General features: G+C 50.3%; 2 protein-coding genes across 2 annotated transcripts in view; both read right to left on the bottom strand.

Moving 5' to 3' along the window:
* Positions 1 to 2,856: 2,856 nt before the first annotated feature.
* Positions 2,857 to 16,821, bottom strand: part of kiaa1217 (KIAA1217 ortholog) — a gene marked incomplete at its 5' end in the record, with an annotated part of 56,294 nt that continues 42,329 nt past the window's right edge. The window contains 11 exon segments of the mRNA XM_084451384.1: positions 2,857 to 4,547; positions 5,808 to 5,939; positions 8,075 to 8,185; positions 8,501 to 8,578; positions 9,942 to 10,046; positions 10,626 to 10,787; positions 11,105 to 11,436; positions 11,617 to 11,827; positions 13,227 to 13,737; positions 14,786 to 14,933; positions 15,669 to 15,805. Coding sequence (XP_084307510.1) covers positions 4,011 to 4,547; positions 5,808 to 5,939; positions 8,075 to 8,185; positions 8,501 to 8,578; positions 9,942 to 10,046; positions 10,626 to 10,787; positions 11,105 to 11,436; positions 11,617 to 11,827; positions 13,227 to 13,737; positions 14,786 to 14,933; positions 15,669 to 15,805 — 2,464 coding nt within the window. The 3' untranslated portion in view covers positions 2,857 to 4,010.
* LOC311329012 (sickle tail protein-like) lies at positions 6,218 to 8,067 on the bottom strand (the record flags this gene model as incomplete). Its single annotated transcript, XM_084461345.1, has 2 exons — positions 6,218 to 7,788; positions 8,004 to 8,067. 2 exons carry the CDS (start codon positions 8,065 to 8,067, stop codon positions 6,533 to 6,535), a joined length of 1,320 nt encoding a protein of 439 aa, XP_084317471.1. The 3' UTR covers positions 6,218 to 6,532.

The raw sequence follows: 16,821 nt of genomic DNA, 5'->3' as shown, positions 1-16,821 counted from the left end.
ACAGGCGGCTGTCTCCAATCGGGGAGACTAGGTGGTGGGCAAAGGACCAAGCTCTAAGCAAGATATTTGGCTGTTTTGGTAACCCAGACAATGCATTGTTTGTTGATTTAATCATAACACTCAAAAGGATACAGGAAGATAGGGCAATGAAAGCAGATGTCAGAGCAAGAGCTAAGGGGTACATGGAGTCCCTACTGAAGCATGAGACAGTGCTGACAGCACAGATATTCTTGCGGGTCTTTGAGATCACCTCATTACTCTCCAGATACCTCCAGACTAGTGGCATGGACTTAATCACAGCTCATCGGCTAGTAATGGGTGCCCAAGACAGCCTAAACAAATGCACTAGGGACATGGATGCTGTCACGAAAGCTGCTAATGTCTTTGTTCAGTGGGCTAACAATGAGCTGGAGGAGAACGGATCCGAAGAGGTGGTTCAGGCGGCTCTACCTGAAATAAAAATCAGAAAGAAGAAGACAATGCCAGGCGAGGTAGCTGAGGAAAAGCAGTCGTTGAGTGCAGAGGATCGATACAGGGTCAAGGTACACAATGTCATTTTGGACACTGACCCAGAGCATTCAGACCCGCTATTCAGCAAATGGAGCGCTTTATGATGATTTTGCGTGCCTCGACCCAAGGAACTTTGGTACACTGAGAGATAGGGAGCTTCCATCTGAATGTCTCGGACAACTCAGTAAATGCCTCCTTAAGTTTGATGACAGAGCCACACCTGAAAGGCTCAAGGCTGAGCTCTGCAGTCTGGCCAACCAGTGGGAGAGACTTAAGATGCCCCATTTGGAGTCATACACTGTCCGGACTGCAGAAGAGACAGAGGTTGGAGAAGACATGGAGATGACTGACACCAGCTGCACCTCCTGTAAAAACTGTGCAGTTTGCGTTTATCATATCCTCTCCAAATACAACCTACTGACTGATGCCTATCATGTAATTGGATTGGCCTACAAGTTCCTGCTGACACTCTCTTTCAGTCAAGTGGCCTGTGAGAGGACCTTCTCCACACTCAAGTTTGTAAAGAACAGACTAAGGAGCACCCTGACACAGGAGCGTCTTGAGGCATTCATGCTAATGTGCACAGAGAAAGAGATCCTGATGACTTAAGACAACGATGGAATCATAGACAGAGTCGCAGAGACTAGTGGACTGCTCCGACGCTTGCTGGTGATGTGAGGTAGGACTACTAGGACAGTCTCCACTTGTTTAGGGGTTTTGAGAAGTTATAGACTTGGCTTGGAGATTGGATGTTTCTGTCTCCAAAATAGACCTATTTGCTTTGATTTTGATAAGCTGCTTGTTTTTATTTATTATCATTATTATTACACACACACACACACACACACACACACACACACACACTCAGTGGAGACATCACTAGTGTCATTCAGTCCATGTCAGTTTGATAAAGAGGCTTGTTTTTACTTTTTCTTTCCACAGGAGCGGAGGTAGAGAAGGTCGGTGGTGGAGCTACAGAATTCCGCTACCCCATGTCCAGCACATTATGGGGTGAGTTATGAGTTTTGTGATTTGGTTGAAGGTAAAGTTGAACGAGCAGCAGAATAATAACATTTGCCTCTAGACAGTTGAAAATCTAGAAACCGCAAGGCCAACAAATTGTCCATGATCCCTCTGTCACTCTGCCTTTTCCACAGGGACATTTTCTCATTGGGCTTCAGGCCATTTCGCTGGGTGTGTACCTCTGGTGACCCCCAAAACCTGCAACTGTCCTGGCTGGAGGAGATTGGTGCCAATGTGAATGAACGCATCAAACAGCAGTACAATGACAACATCTGCTCGATCTGAGTCTGGGAAACGCAGCATGGTCAGTGACTTCCTGGACAGCCTATGCTTGCATTTACTGCCACAATACAAATTGCACAGACAAAACAACATACGTTCTCTGATCACCTCTGCTTATTTTCTGTGTTTAGGTGGTGGGATCCCAAGCCAGAATCCTCTACTCTTACCAGAAAGGCAGAGTCTGCATTGCTTTGGATATCAACCAAGCTGTTGCTGATGGAAGAGTTTCAGTAAGTGTGCAGGCGCTCACATAACGTCGGCTCGTGCCATTCGGGCGCTCGTATAAAAGGCCTCTCCATCTCAAGCTCCCGGGCTGAATTTCAGTCCCAGCACGTCCCTGCTTTACCTCAACTACTATATTAGTACTTGATGTGTAAAAAATGTTTGTGGAATAATGTAGCGGTATAAGTTAATACACAATGTTCCAATTACTTACGGATAAACCATAATCATTAATTACATAACCAATGTTGTTACTTCTGGTATTGCTAGAATAAGTAGGCCTACTGCTGTTACAGTAATCAGTAAAGGTTTTTCAACTACTCACCAATACAGTAGGATCAATTAATTCAATGGATTATGCTGTATTAAGATTGATCAGATGACAGATGGGACTTCACATTGAGGGTTGATTGATAAGTGATTACTTCCTTTTTCAGCACTGTGTGACAACACACGGTATCTCGCTTACATCCACCTAGCTTCATCCATCTCGCTTCCTTTCACACCAACATGCACGGTGTTCTATATATATCTGGTATATAGGAACACACCGAGGGAGTGAAGGAGCGATGTCACAGGTGCTGCCGCTGTCAGACTGCTCGACCAGCGCTGCTCCCATTCGACCACCTGAACTGAACTGAACAAATGACTAAATCCAAACGTGCAGGTATACCGTCTGTGTGGTATTTATTTTTCTATCCACTTTGCTGCTGTAACATTGCGATGTCACCTTGTGGGACTAATACACGGTAAAGAGAGGAGAAAAAAATACCACCTAATGCATTACAAGCATGCAGGCCTTTATTGTTTGAATTCCAACACAGTTCTTTATTTACCACATTGCTTTTATGTAGTATGGTTTAAAGCTTTACAAAAACGAGAGAAAACTAAATATTTACAAAATCTATTTTGTGCAAACATAATTCTTCTTTTACAACACTCTCCTAAAGTATTTTGAAGGCATGCATACAAATAAACTTTGGTATGTTAACAAAACTACTCAAATTCTTATTAGAACTATTTATGTACACATGGCCGAACAGTATTATCAATTACTTTAGTGTTTAGTACAGTATACATTTAGACATCAATTAAAGTTAACTTAAGAAACGTAGACCTCCAGTAAAGCTATTGAAGGTAAAGACTTCAGCCGTCACACCAAAAGAGTGCATGTAGAATTTCCCGCAAAGTACAGTATGTCCAATGATTGCTTGAAGGCTTGCAGTGACACACGACAACTTTGGCAAATAGGCACAAGATAACTTGTATACCTCATAAAAACCAGTCTGCTACATCTTCAGAAACAGAAATTGGCAGTGCATGGATAATTTGTATGAGAAAATATTCTAACAAAATTGAAGTCAATGCAGTTAAAGGTCTGTATACACACAGTATACATTCATAAAAGGCTTACACAAGGGCTATGATGAATGTCTGGCAACATAGGAAATATAGTCAGATCAAAATATACTATGGTTATCCAGTCTCTGGTTTGAAAAATAAAACACACAGTTTTGTACATGGTCATTGTGATTGTACATCAACTAGATTTTTTCTATTCTTAGACACTATTAAGAAAAATATATTTTCAATACCATCAACTGAGAAAGAGTCTCAATTAAACAGAATGTTCACTTCCAACTACAAAGTGGTAAAACTATTTCACCTTTGTTTAATTTTGAAATTATTTACTCAGTACTCTAAAACATTTTTTTTTACTCCATTTTCATGTTCGAAAACAGAAAAGGGAGAAAATGCAACTCATAATATGTGAAAGCATTGATGTGCGAATGCCAGTGTAAAGTCTGAACATATGAATGGAGGAGATATGGTGTGGTGGGGCTGGTGCATTAATTACACGTTTATACAACCGACCCCCCTCCCCCCCCCAAAAAAAAACAACGAAAAAAAACATCCAGAAATAAAACATATACCTGCTACAAGAGACAGAGCCAGTAGGGGCTGGGGGGGTGCTAAGTGGAGTCCTTGGCCGTGGTGACTGTTTGGATGCAGGACTTGCCGCTGCTGCTGGTGTGGGGCCTGTAGCTGGTGAAGCTGGGGGTGTGTATGGTGCGGATGCTCTTCGAACCCGGGCCCAACGGTGTGGGCGACAGAGGGGAGGGAGAGGAGGAGGAGGAGGAGAAGGAAGAGGAGGAGGAGGGCGCTCGACCGTTCGGAGTCTGCGAGGAGAACGAGAGAGGTTTACCTGCGTGCGAGGGGAGCGTGGGGAGTTTGAGGGATCCGTTAGACAGGGAGGGGATGTGGGAGGAGGGGGCGGAGCCTGAGCGAGTGGCGTGGGGGGACGGGATGGAGGACTTGGCGGTTGGGGAGGAACAGGAGGTGGAGGAGGAGGAGGAGGAAGGGTTAGTCGGATTAGTAGCGTCTGAGTTTGGGGCAGACTGGGAACTGCCTTTAGCAGAGCTAGGATAAAAAGCTGGGATTTTAGAGGCAGGCAAAGTCGGGGAAGTCGTTTTATGATCACCTCCCGCTCTTTTAGCACTTCCGTTAGCCTGCAAACAGAGATGCCAGAACAGAGACTGTTTGTCAAAAAGAGGGATCTGGTAATTTGAAATAACAATGAGGCAAGACAACATTGAACTCTAACGTTAGCTATAGACAACGGAAACGTATACGACTACAAACATTGTTACTGTATTACTAAATCGACTAAAGGACACACAAAATGGCTGAGCTAGAGAAGCTATATTTGAACTGGGTTACCAGAGATGATTTAAAAACACAATTCAATTGAGAGACGTGTTACTAACAAAGGAGAAAGAAAAGAGTTTTAGGATGGAAAGGAGGAGGGGGGGGGGTACGCGTAGAGGGGTTGGAGAGGTGGCATCTCTAGTGACGGCCTGTGTGTTAGAAAGGTTGTCAAAACTTTGAGGGCGGTGGCTGTGGACAAAAACCAAGATGGCAATACCAGAGATGCCAGGAGGGGAGGATAGTATTAGACAGTAGGCTAGAGGTGCATATTTGGATGGGAAAGTGACAGAGGAAGGGAGCGTGTCTGTATTAGCAGGGCTGAATACTCCACTGACTGGTACAGGGGGTGCAAGGGGGGGGGGGTAAGATGCGCGGCAAACGGGTTGCCTTTCAGGAGGTCAGGAGGGAGGGGCATCAGAGCAGCGGTTTAGTAGCTGTGTGCCGAGAAAATGGCGAGAGGAAGCGTGTCCCCATAAGCTGTTCTGGGTTTAGTAGAGGTGCATTGTGGGAGCGGGGGCCAGTGAGGAAGAAACGGTTTTAGTAAAAGTTGAACATAAGCAAAAAAGCATCCAAAAGTTGAACATAAGCAAAAAAGCATCCTGGGATTGGCAACACTGTTTAGGAACTCAGCTGTGATGGGAGCCAGTAGGAGTGGGTGTGTGATGAGAACTCAGACGATGATGACAGGATGAGTTCTACTTTCTCTTTTCTTTTGCCGTCTCTTTTTTGTTTTGTTTTTGGTCACCAACACAGTGAAAAGCCATGAGCAGTGTGGACATGCAGAAGCATACAATACGGTGGTTACGGGGGGGTTTAACAGTCAAAAGTCAAACATGCCTTTTTCCAGTCAGAGCAGATTGAGAGAAAACACAAACAGATCCAAGATGGCCGTCTCAAATCCCATACTATAAACACTTGAAATCTCACAGCTTTGGTTGTACTTTTCCCCTTATACTGCATATCAACATAACATAGGCCTCTTGTTTTCTAAACCTATGGTAGATATATATGTTTGTATCTTCTAGTCTCTTCTGGTTCAGGCCGCCCTATAGTAAAACTACCTGTCGGAACTGCCTTTGAGCGTCCTGCAGTTTTTGCTGCTTTCCTGCCTTGTCTGTCGGCCCCGGCGACTGCCTGGACTTCGCAGACATGGGGACGGGCATCCGACTAGTAGGGGAAGCCACACTGGCGTTCTGCAAGGGAGGATCCAAACGGAAAAATAAAATAAAAAAGAAATCAAAAAGGTAAAAAAAACAGAGGCCTTATTGGAGGCACTGAAGGTAAACAAAGCACTGACAGGTCAAACCCAGTTCATTTCAACATTAAGACCCAACTTCATCAAACCACCAGTGAGCACATGCACACCCCCTTCCACCCTTCCGTACCCAGTACCAAAAGTACATCACAGTCTAAAACACAGTTCATGCAGTGAGGAACCAAAGAAAGAGAAATACAACGAAGAGAATCAACTTGAGAGAGAGTCATCGTTTGATTAAGAGTCTGCCGCTGCCAAAACCCCAGTTAGAGTTTTTCGAGCGGCGAATCGGAGGAGAGACGGTAGAGGCAGGGACCCAATGAAAATGCCACTCCCCGATCATGTGGGACCATGATCTCACAGAGGGAGAAAGCAGAAGGGAGGAGGAGGGGAAGGATCCGACATTTCCGAGCACCTGTGAAGTGGATTAATGGTTTTGCAAACCCGGTTTGTTAGGGATGGAGTGAAGGAAGGTGAGGGGGAGTGGAGGGACGAGTAAGAAGGACCCAAAGCCTCCAGGAACGACAAGAGCTAGAGAGAGACCTGTTGCGTGGGGACCGCGGTGACGGTGGCGGTCGGGATTACGACCGGGCGGGGGAGAAGCTGAGGCTTGACCTTCTTCTTCAGCGGGCCTTTACTGGCCTTGAGGCCCGGACTTTTGGCGGAGGAGGTCGGGAGAGAGGACGACCTTTTGAGCCCCACTCCCTCCACTTTGGGCTCCCTCTCCGGGTCGGCGGAAGCGGGCTCCTCGGGGACGCGGGGCCCCATCTCGCTGATGGTGGTCTCCAGCTGTTTGATGGTCTGTTCCAGACTGTCCAGGGTCTTGTAGGTGCTCTTGCGGATCTCGTCTGTTCTGCAGTGGGATTCCGAGAGGTCCCTCTTCGCCGACGCCGGGGCCTTGGGGGAGTCCGCGGACGCCAACGATTTCGAGCGGACGATCTCAAACCTCTTGGCCTCCTTGTGTTGTCTGACGGTGCCGTCTGACTCCTCCTCGTCCTCGTAGACGACCACCTGCAGCGTCTTCTTGCCCGCCTTGGTGCCGCTGCGGATCGCCTGGGACAAGGCCGCCAGCTGCTTCTTGGGGAACTTGAACTTGAACTTCTTCTTCCCGTCCGGCTTGCCGTCGACGGCCGACTCTGCGCCGGTGCCCGCCTCGGCGGGCTCCGAGGAGGAGCGCGACGGGCTGCCGCGGTCCGAGTCCGCCTGGGAGGAGCCGGGACCGCTGGGGACAGCGCCGTCCGCCTCGCCGTCGTCCACTGCCGCCGTGCGCTTCACCTGGGCTCCCCACTCCGGGTCGGACTCCTCGCTCTCCTCCTCGATCCTCTCGGCCGCCAGCATCCGCTCCAGCTCCTCCTCGCACTCGAAGATGGTGGACAGGCGCTTGTACGCCGAGCGGATGTCCATGGGCTCGTCGAAGATGATGATGACCGGCTTCTTGTTGCCGAAGCCGTTGTCCTGCGGGGAGGAGGGTTCGCCGTTGCCAGGGGCGTGTCCGGCGCCTCCTCTGTCGCGGTTGCCCACCGTGACCGTCCGGACGCCGCCCTTCTTGGCGTTGACCAGGTCCCAGTACTCTCCGGAGGACAGGGCCTGAACCTTGGTGTTGGTGATCATGAAGGCGATGTTGTGCGGGGGTGGGGGGGCCTCCCCGGGGAGGTCCGGGCTGAGGCTGGCCTCCTCGTCCCCTTCCTCACACCTATCTCTGGGCTCCTCAGCCTCACTAGTGGCCTTCTCTGGTGGAGACGCCACACTTTTACTTCCCTTGACAGCGGGCGGAGTGACTTCGGCCACTGAGGCCGGGATTATAATCTTACTAGAGGATTGGCTCTCTTGGATAATTGAGGACCCTACCCTCTTCTCTGTGTTAATTTGATTTAGGGCGACGTTGGGGTTCTCCTCCGCGCCGCTCTTTGCGGAGTCGGAGCGTTTCGCGGGCTTCTGCGACCAGAAGCCGACGCCGTTCAAGCCCACGGGTTTAGGGGATACGGGTGGCCCTGTCTGGGACTGGGGCGTGGCCTGCGATTGCTGCTGTCGCTGCTGGCTTGGGGAATTGTCAATAGGATCGACATTTGACACCTGTGAGGGGGACATTGGTGGTGGCTCCCTGCATTCTGTGGCTTCCTCCGGTCCAGATGGCGGTGGTGTCGGCTGCTCCTTGGAGATCTGCCCGGTCACATAATATATGACCTGGGGAGGTCAAAACAACCAGGGTGTCAATAATAAAAACATCTGGAAAAACAACAGTTTCAAAATGAGATGTGACACATGCGTGTGTATTCAGTGGGGGATCAAACCTCTGATCTCTTGATCCGCCATTAGACCAAGAGGCGTATAAGCCTTGAGTATGAGCTTAATATAAACTAATTCTAATTGAAAATGTTTAGCATACGGTAGCAGAAAACCTTACATGGCAGACCTAAGAGGACGTGGCTAGCGTTAGCATTGCCAGAATAGCGTTGCTCTTGTAACTTGAGCTGAAGTAGCAGAAAGAAATAGGCGTACCCCAGGGCTCTGACGGACCGTTGAGTTCCCGTTCTCGTCCGTGTCGAGATCTTTGTCCTCCCGAGTGGACTCAGAGCTCTGCCAGAACAGTGTGTGAAGGACACAGCATTAAGGAGACACTGTACTGGGTGTGATAGGACTGTGTCTTCACACTGCAGAAGATCATTTACATCCATGATTTTCATGGCACATGTCACACGACTGAGCACTAACATTCCTATAAGCCACGGCTTTGGTACAAGAACTCATTCCTCCAATAGTCAACTAAGATGTTAAAGATTTGGTTTAGTTGGTGTGTTATGAGATGCCTTATAGAAAAACACATGCAGGCAACAGTAGCTGTACTTTTTAAAGAAGATTATGGGGTGGGATCTCAATATGAAATATATTCATACTGAATTGGGACCTCTTTAAATTCAGATCTATGAACTACTAATTTCATCTGGACATGCCTGTGACATGGCTTGCGACATTTGTATTCGTAATGCTTTGATTTACATTACAATTTTGATCGGTACTGTAGCAACAAAACAACCTAAGCCATCACTCTTATCTGATAATGGAATGCTATTCTGCATAACTGAATATCCTTCTTGATGAAGCGCTTGTGTGTGAATCCATGTAGGATTCCTTTTCCCGGGAAAAGATTAAATCTGACCTAGACGATAACTGGGTCCAACGAGATCACACACACACTGATCTGATCTGACACACAGCGTATGGTAAGACTGTGTCTTGTATGGGAACAGAGATACACTTTTTCCAGTAAGTGAAAAACAATCACATTTAGCATCTCTGTGGGTATGAAGGGGAATTAGAAAAACACGCTGAAGTTAAACAAAGAGGCAGAGAAGTGGGACGATTACTCCCAGGAAATGAAATAAGTAGGAAGAAGGTTCATGCAAAGTGGTCAGTGTGACCTAAGGCGACCCAAGTCTGCAAAAACAGATTCTCAAACCGCGTTCCTCTCAACGGGCCAATCAAATCGACAGGATCCCTGAAGCAAAACTAATAGGCATCCTGACGATTTGGGTGCAAAGCAAAAATAACACAAGACCATTTGACTGTGCGTGGATTTAAGATAGCTGATTAGTTTATTGATTTGGGGTCAATCAAGACAGACATAGCAATTAAGAACAGCGTCAAATCACCGTCCTTCGGTTTGGTGGACGGAGGAGGCCGGCTTTTATCTGACCCCTCTGGTTTCTGCAGACCTCATCGTGAAACGGAGTACGAGCCGTGAGTTCCAGCGTGAGTAAAAGAAAAAGAGGGAGGAGAAAAGGCAAAGGGAGGTCTGTTTTTCTTTTCTAAAGGAGCTGTTAGAGGTTTCTCCAGAGGCAGAAGCAGGGCAGGTGCAGGTGAAGGAAGGGTAGAAGCAGACAGGTTTGAGGCGCAGCCGGGGTTAAGGGGCGGACGGCGAGAACGGTGCGACCGCCTTTACCTTTTTCTCTCTGAGGGGCGTTAAGACCCCGGGTCTCAGCTCCCTGACCTGGGGCTCTACCACACCTTTGACCCCTACGTCCTTAACAGTGCACTTCTGGAACGCCTGGGGAGTGGAGATATGTGGGGGGTGGGGGGTCAGGGGCTCGGGTTAGAGGCTGGACAATCCCTGGGTGGTATGGGAGCGTGCTCTCTGATTCAGCAGTCTTGTCCTCTCGCCAGTCTTTGCAAGCGGTAGAATCAGGTTTATAAACATGGTGTGAGGGCTGGCCAGGGTGAGTAGCTGTCCTGTCCACCCCAGACCACGCTCTGCCACCCAGCCACGAGGGTGTGGGGTCGAGGCCCCGGTCCCCCAGAGGAGGTGCAGCCCGACGGTCAGTAACACACACAACACAGCAGCCGGACAACCAGCATTATATGACAGTGATATACAGCCGTGTATGTTTGTGTGAGAGTGTGTGTGTGTGTGTGTGTGTGTGTGTGTGTGTGTGCGTGCGTGCGTTTCCGACTATGTGTGTGTGTGTGTGCGTTTACGACTCTGTGTATGTGTATGTTTGAGTGCGTGTGTGCGTTTACGACTGTGTGTGTTTGAGTGCATGCGTGCGTTTACGACTCTGTGTGTGTCTGTGTGCGTGTGTGTGCGTGCATGTGTGCGCGTCCCGTCACGCCAGCGCGCGTTCCTCACCTGGAGCTCCGCCATGATCTTGTCCCCCTCGTCCTCCTCCTCCTCCCCGGGGGCGGGGCTAGCGTCGGGCGGGGGGGTGGGGGGCTTGGGCCTGGTCTCCGGAGGCGCCTTGGCAGGTTTGGGCTTGGGAGGGGGGGGGACTGGGGCCCCTTCCTCTCCCACCTGCACGGAGAGAAAAGACAACAAACCTCCTCACATGACCTCGTCCACCGCTCAAGTTCATCTCACTGACCCCAACCAGTGGGTTTCATTACACAGTACATTACTGGCTTCATTTCCATTCCAAGGAATACAACTTAATGCAGTTATACACGGGTTTCTCCCCCTTTTCCCCCCAACGTTTGCATGTATTTTGTCGGTTCGCAGAAGCTCTGGACCGCAAAGTGGGGACCACACACACAGGTCTCCTGTAATGTGAACCCGCGGACCACCGCGGACCACCGCGGACCACCGGCGCTGAGGCCGACCGACCCACCGACCTGTGCCGCTGCAACGGGCTCCTTCCTGCCGGTGTAGACCACCTCCCCGGAGCGCGTGGTGGTCATGCCTGAGGCGGCGGCGCTGGCGCCGGCGGGGGGGAAGGTCTTTCGGGGCGGTGGCGGCGGCGGCGGGGATTTGCTGGCCCTCTCCGCCCCGGGCTTGGCGACCCTGTCGACTGTGGCGGCGGTCGGCTTGGCAGCGGGCGGGTCGACGGCGGGCTTCGGGGGAGGTCTCTCGGTGGCGGCGGGCTTGGCTGGTTTCTCTGGCGCCGGTTTAGACGGCTTCCCCAGCCCGGGCTTATCTGAGCTGGGCTCGGGCTTCGGGTCCTCCACTACACAGAAAACACACACACGAGAGTGTGTAAACTCACACACACACTAACACTGAAAGGTAAATAGGATGGGAGGCCAACCTAGGTATTAATACGCCTACTGGATCAAATATATCAATGTCCTTCCGTGGGTATCTGAGACCTACATTCAAACAAGCTAAAGTTGAACACTAGTACTACCTGTGGCTGGTTCCGCAGGCTTGGGGCCGTCTGCCTGGTCCCCCGGTGCAGCAGGGGGCGCTGGTGGGCTGGCCTCCCCCTCGCTGCCCACCTCCAGGCTGGGGATGCCCTTCATCATGTTGGCCTGAGCCTCCTGCAGGATCTTCTCAAACTCCCTCCCGTCGTAGTGGCCCAGGTTCTGCCTGCGCGCCTCCCACTCCTGCTCTGCTGCCTGGGGGGGGGGGGGGGAGAGAAAGAGAGAGAGGGAGAGAGAGGGAGAGAGAGAGGAAGAGAGAGAGAGAGAGAGAGAGAGGGAGAGAGAGAGGGAGAGAGAGAGGGAGAGAGAGAGAGGGAGAGAGAGAGAGAGTGAGAAAGAAGGAGAGAGAGAGAGGGAGAGAGAGAGAGGGAGAGAGAGAGGGAGAGAAATAGAGAGGGAGAGAGAGATTAGTAGTCCTAAATACTAGAGAAAGAACTTGCTCCATGCTGTGTTGGTGCACCTCTATGGACATGGCTCTGTTCTTGTGTTCAGGTGGAAGCACCTCTATGGACATGGCTCTGTTCTTGTGTTCAGGTGGAAGCACCTCTATAGACATGGCTCTGTTCTTGTGTTCAGGTGGAAGCACCTCTATAGACATGGCTCTGTTCTTGTGTTCAGGTGGAAGCACCTCTATAGACATGGCTCTGTTCTTGTGTTCAGGTGGAAGCACCTCTATAGACATGGCTCTGTTCTTGTGTTCAGGTGGGAGCACCTCTATAGACATGGCTCTGTTCTTGTGTTCAGGTGGAAGCACCTCTATAGACATGGCTCTGTTCTTGTGTTCAGGTGGAAGCACCTCTATAGACATGGCTCTGTTCTTGTGTTCAGGTGGAAGCACCTCTATAGACATGGCTCTGTTCTTGTGTTCAGGTGGAAGCACCTCTATAGACATGGCTCTGTTCTTGTGTTCAGGTGGAAGCACCTCTATAGACATGGCTCTGTTCTTGTGTTCAGGTGGAAGCACCTCTATAGACATGGCTCTGTTCTTGTGTTCAGGTGGAAGCACCTCTATAGACATGGCTCTGTTCTTGTGTTCAGGTGGAAGCACCTCTATAGACATGGCTCTGTTCTTGTGTTCAGGTGGAAGCACCTCTATAGACATGGCTCTGTTCTTGTGTTCAGGTGGAAGCACCTCTATAGACATGGCTCTGTTCTTGTGTTCAGGTGGAAGCACCTCTATAGACATGGCTCTGTTCTTGTGTTCAGGTGGGAGCACCTCTATAGACATGGCTCTGTTCTTGTGTTCAGGTGGAAGCACCTCTATAGACATGGCTCTGTTCTTGTGTTCAGGTGGAAGCACCTCTATAGACATGGCTCTGTTCTTGTGTTCAGGTGGAAGCACCTCTATAGACATGGCTCTGTTCTTGTGTTCAGGTGGAAGCACCTCTATAGACATGGCTCTGTTCTTGTGTTCAGGTGGAAGCACCTCTATAGACATGGCTCTGTTCTTGTGTTCAGGTGGAAGCACCTCTATAGACATGGCTCTGTTCTTGTGTTCAGGTGGAAGCACCTCTATAGACATGGCTCTGTTCTTGTGTTCAGGTGGGAGCACCTCTATAGACATGGCTCTGTTCTTGTGTTCAGGTGGAAGCACCTCTATAGACATGGCTCTGTTCTTGCTCTTGCTGCGGCTGGAGTGCAGCTCCTCTATGAAGAGACTCTGGCTGCCGTTCGCGTTCGCGTTGCTGTGGACCGCGGCGGGCTGCTCCGGGTTGCCAGGTTGGCTCCCCTTGTGCTGTCCGGGGCTGGGGGGTTCGGAGGAGGAGGAGGTGGAGGAGGAGGAGGAGGAGCCGGGGGAGTGTGTCCCGCCCTGTGTGGGGCTGGCGGAGGGTGTGAGCGGGGGGCTGGGCTGCGCCGTCAGGGCGGCCGACTGCTGCGACTGGCGCATGTGGACCGGCGAGCTCTGGGCGCGCTGGACCACCAGCGGCGACGCCGGCACCACCTCCGAGCGCACGGACGAGGTCTGAGCCGGGGGGGAGCCGGGCCTGGCCGCCGCTTCCGCAGGGGTCTGCGTCAGGACCGGGGGGCCGTTCTCCGCCGCCGCCGGCCTGGACGGGGCGCCCGCGGAGGGGTCCGACGTCTTCAGCTGGCCCTCGCTAGCACGTCTGGAGCACGGGGAGAAGACGGGGAGAGAGAGTCAGCCAATAGGACGACCCGATACTGTAAACAACCCAATAACCACGTCTATTGTAAGAGCAAACCAGAGAGCTGGAGAGAGTCCCACTGAGGAAGGAGCCGATGACATCACCATATGATTTTTGCACTCGAAACTTGAAAAATATTATTATAAGTCATCGTCATTGAATATAAGAGGCTTTTACCCACGCGTGGTGCACACTGCTTTCAAATCTCTTAGCAGGACTGGCCAGGTGTGTCTAGACTGAAAACACAACTAATCTAATAAAGTACAATGAATTTGTCCGGACGCCAACTGTAAATGATGCTGATTGGCTCTGACGTGAGCAGGGATAGTGCAGCCAGGAGCCATGATGTAATAAAGGTGATTTTCGCCGCCGCCGGGCGCCGGTGGGGGGGGGGGAGATGACGACCTCAGATGCCCGGCGTTCTCTGACAGATATCTAAATGGAAATGAGGGGCTGCAGGCTTCTACTGAATTAATGATGTCATCGCTTGGCCGGAGAGACTATTGGAGCTAAATCAAGATGGATGCCACTGTGCATGATCCCCTCAGACGGGCTGGAGGCCATTATCACACACGCCGGGCCTTTCTGACTGGCGCTACGCAATCCTGCGTATGAGTTACCTGAGTCATCCTTTCATAATGCACCCCCCCCCTCACTACGTCACTCCCTAGCTATCTCTCTCTCTTAGTCTCCCTCTCTCTTTCTCTCTCTCTCTCTGTCTCTCTCTTTGTCTCCCTCTTTCTCTCTCTCTCTCTTTCTCTCTCTCTCTCTCTCTCTTTGTCTCCCTCTTTCTCTCTCGTTCTCTCTCTCTTTCTCTCTCTCTCTTCATCTTTGGATGTTACTTGTATGACTTTGGATTTTTAACTTGTGACAAGGAGAATGGGGTAAACATGCCTGGTTTTGGAAATAAAGGTTTATTTTAATATTCAAAAATTCTCTCTCTCTCTCTGTCTCTCCCTCTCTCTCTCCCTCTCTCCCTCTCTCACTTTCTCTCTCTCCTCCCCCTCACCTCCGCAGGCCACTGAGGATCTCGGTCAGGCTCTTGACCCTCTTCAGCATGCTGTCCAGTTTGTGGGGCTCCTCCTTCAGGAACTTGACTGCCTCCACCTCCACCCTCAGAACCGCCCTCATCCTGGTCTGCAGCGCAGGGAACTCCCCTGAGAGGGAGGGAGAGAGAGAGAGGGATGAGGGAGAGAGATGAGAGAGAGAGAGAGGGATGAGGGAGAGAGAGAGAGGGAGAGAGAGAGAGGGATGAGGGAGAGAGGGATGAGGGAGGGATGAGGGAGAGAGAGAGAGGTATGAGGGAGAGAGAGAGAGAGGGGGAGAGAGGGATGAGGGAGAGAGAGAGAGAGAGCAAGAAAGAAATAGGAGAGAGAGAGAGAAAGAGAGAGAGAGAGAGAAAGAGAGAGCAAGAAAGAAATAGGAGAGAGAGAAAGAGAGAGAAAGAAATAGAGAAAGAGGGAGGGAGAGAGAGAAAGAGGGAGAGAGAGAGAGAGAGGGAGAGAGGGAGGGAGGGAGAGAGATGGAGAGAAAGAGAGAGAGAGAGAGGGAGAGAGAGAGAGAGGGGGAGAGAGAGAAAGAGTGAGAGAAAGATAGAGAGAGAGAGCGAGAGAGGGAGAGAGAGAGAAAGAGAGAGAAAGAAATAGAGAGAGAGGGAGGAAGAGAGAGAAAGAGTGAGAAAGAGGGAGAGAGAGTGACCACACGGACAGCGTAAGGTGAGTCTGGCTACTCAACCTTCTACGTCAAGATTCAAGAGTTTTATCGTCATATCAATAGACCAAGATATGAACTTTAGTGTTTAGTGAGTTTAGAGACACAGAAATATTTTCCGTTGATGAATTACCCACCCGTGACATTTGATTTTGGGGGAGGGGGGTGTTTGGACGTCTTACCCTTAAGTCCTGCCAGAGACTCGCCCACCCTCCGCAGGCTGACCGCCCCCTCCTCCACAGCCCTCAGGGTCACCGACCTGTTCCCCCCCCCCACACTGGTCTCCCTCTTCAGAGAGTCTACATACTGCTCCAGCTCCCTAGAGAGAGAGAGGGAGAGAGAGAGAGGGAGAGAGAGATAGAGAGAGGGAGAGATAGAGAGAGAGACAGAGAAAGTGAGTGAGAGTGTGAGATAGTGAGACAGAGAGTGTGTGAGTGAGTGAGAGAGAGAGAGAGAGAGAGAGGGAGAGAGAGATGGAGAGATGGAGAGAGAGACACAGAGAGAGTGAGTGAGAGTGTGAAATAGTGAGACAGAGAGTGTGTGAGTGAGTGAGAGAGAGAGAGAGAGAGGGAGAGAGAGAGGGAGAGAGATATAGATAGAGAGAGGGAGAGAGATAGAGACAGAGAGAGATAGTGAGACAGAGAGAGTGAGTGAGTGAGAGAGAGAGATATCAGGATTACAACCTTTCACCACCACTAGAGGGCAGGCTATAACCATTTTAATGACAGGATGTTTGAGGTAAAATGAAAGACTTAACTGAGTTCCAGTTAAAGGACAGTGTATTATTATTGTATGTATTATGTAGCTAAAGGTATACTGTAGAAACAGGAGACGATCAGATAAAAATAATGACAATAAATACAAAATAAAAGGAAACGTTTGGGAGTAGTGTGGGAATAAGAATCTCCTTGACTTTATAAACCTGCTATTATCAGGCCACTTCCTCCCCCTATCAAACTGATCGGATTGGATCTCTTCCAAAAACCTCTGTGAGAGAACCTTCCAGCGTTTCCTCGGAAAGGACCCTTATCAGCCCGGCCCACTCCCGCACCCCTCTATGAGATATTGAAATGCTGAATTCCGAGGGGAAATGTGTTGGACGATAACATTGTGAGCGGAGTTGGACCGCAGGAGAGTGGAGTGCTGATTCAGCGTGACCTCAATTCCCTGGAGGAACCTCGGGGCTATTGTGGAACTCGATAAATGAAGACCCGAGAAGTCCAAACCCTCTTACATGACAGCGCCCGGGTGACTGGCCAATGGGAAGCGACGACCGCCAGGCCGACTGGGAAGCAAACCAAACCTGCGGGCCGTTTAAAAAGCCTATTTGATTTC

Source organism: Borostomias antarcticus, assembly GCF_949987555.1.
Source record: "Borostomias antarcticus genome assembly, chromosome: 2".
In the NCBI taxonomy this organism is placed as follows: domain Eukaryota; kingdom Metazoa; phylum Chordata; class Actinopteri; order Stomiiformes; family Stomiidae; genus Borostomias; species Borostomias antarcticus.
The sequence above is the reverse complement of the archived record's forward strand: the minus strand, read 5'-3'. Positions and strand labels throughout refer to the sequence as shown.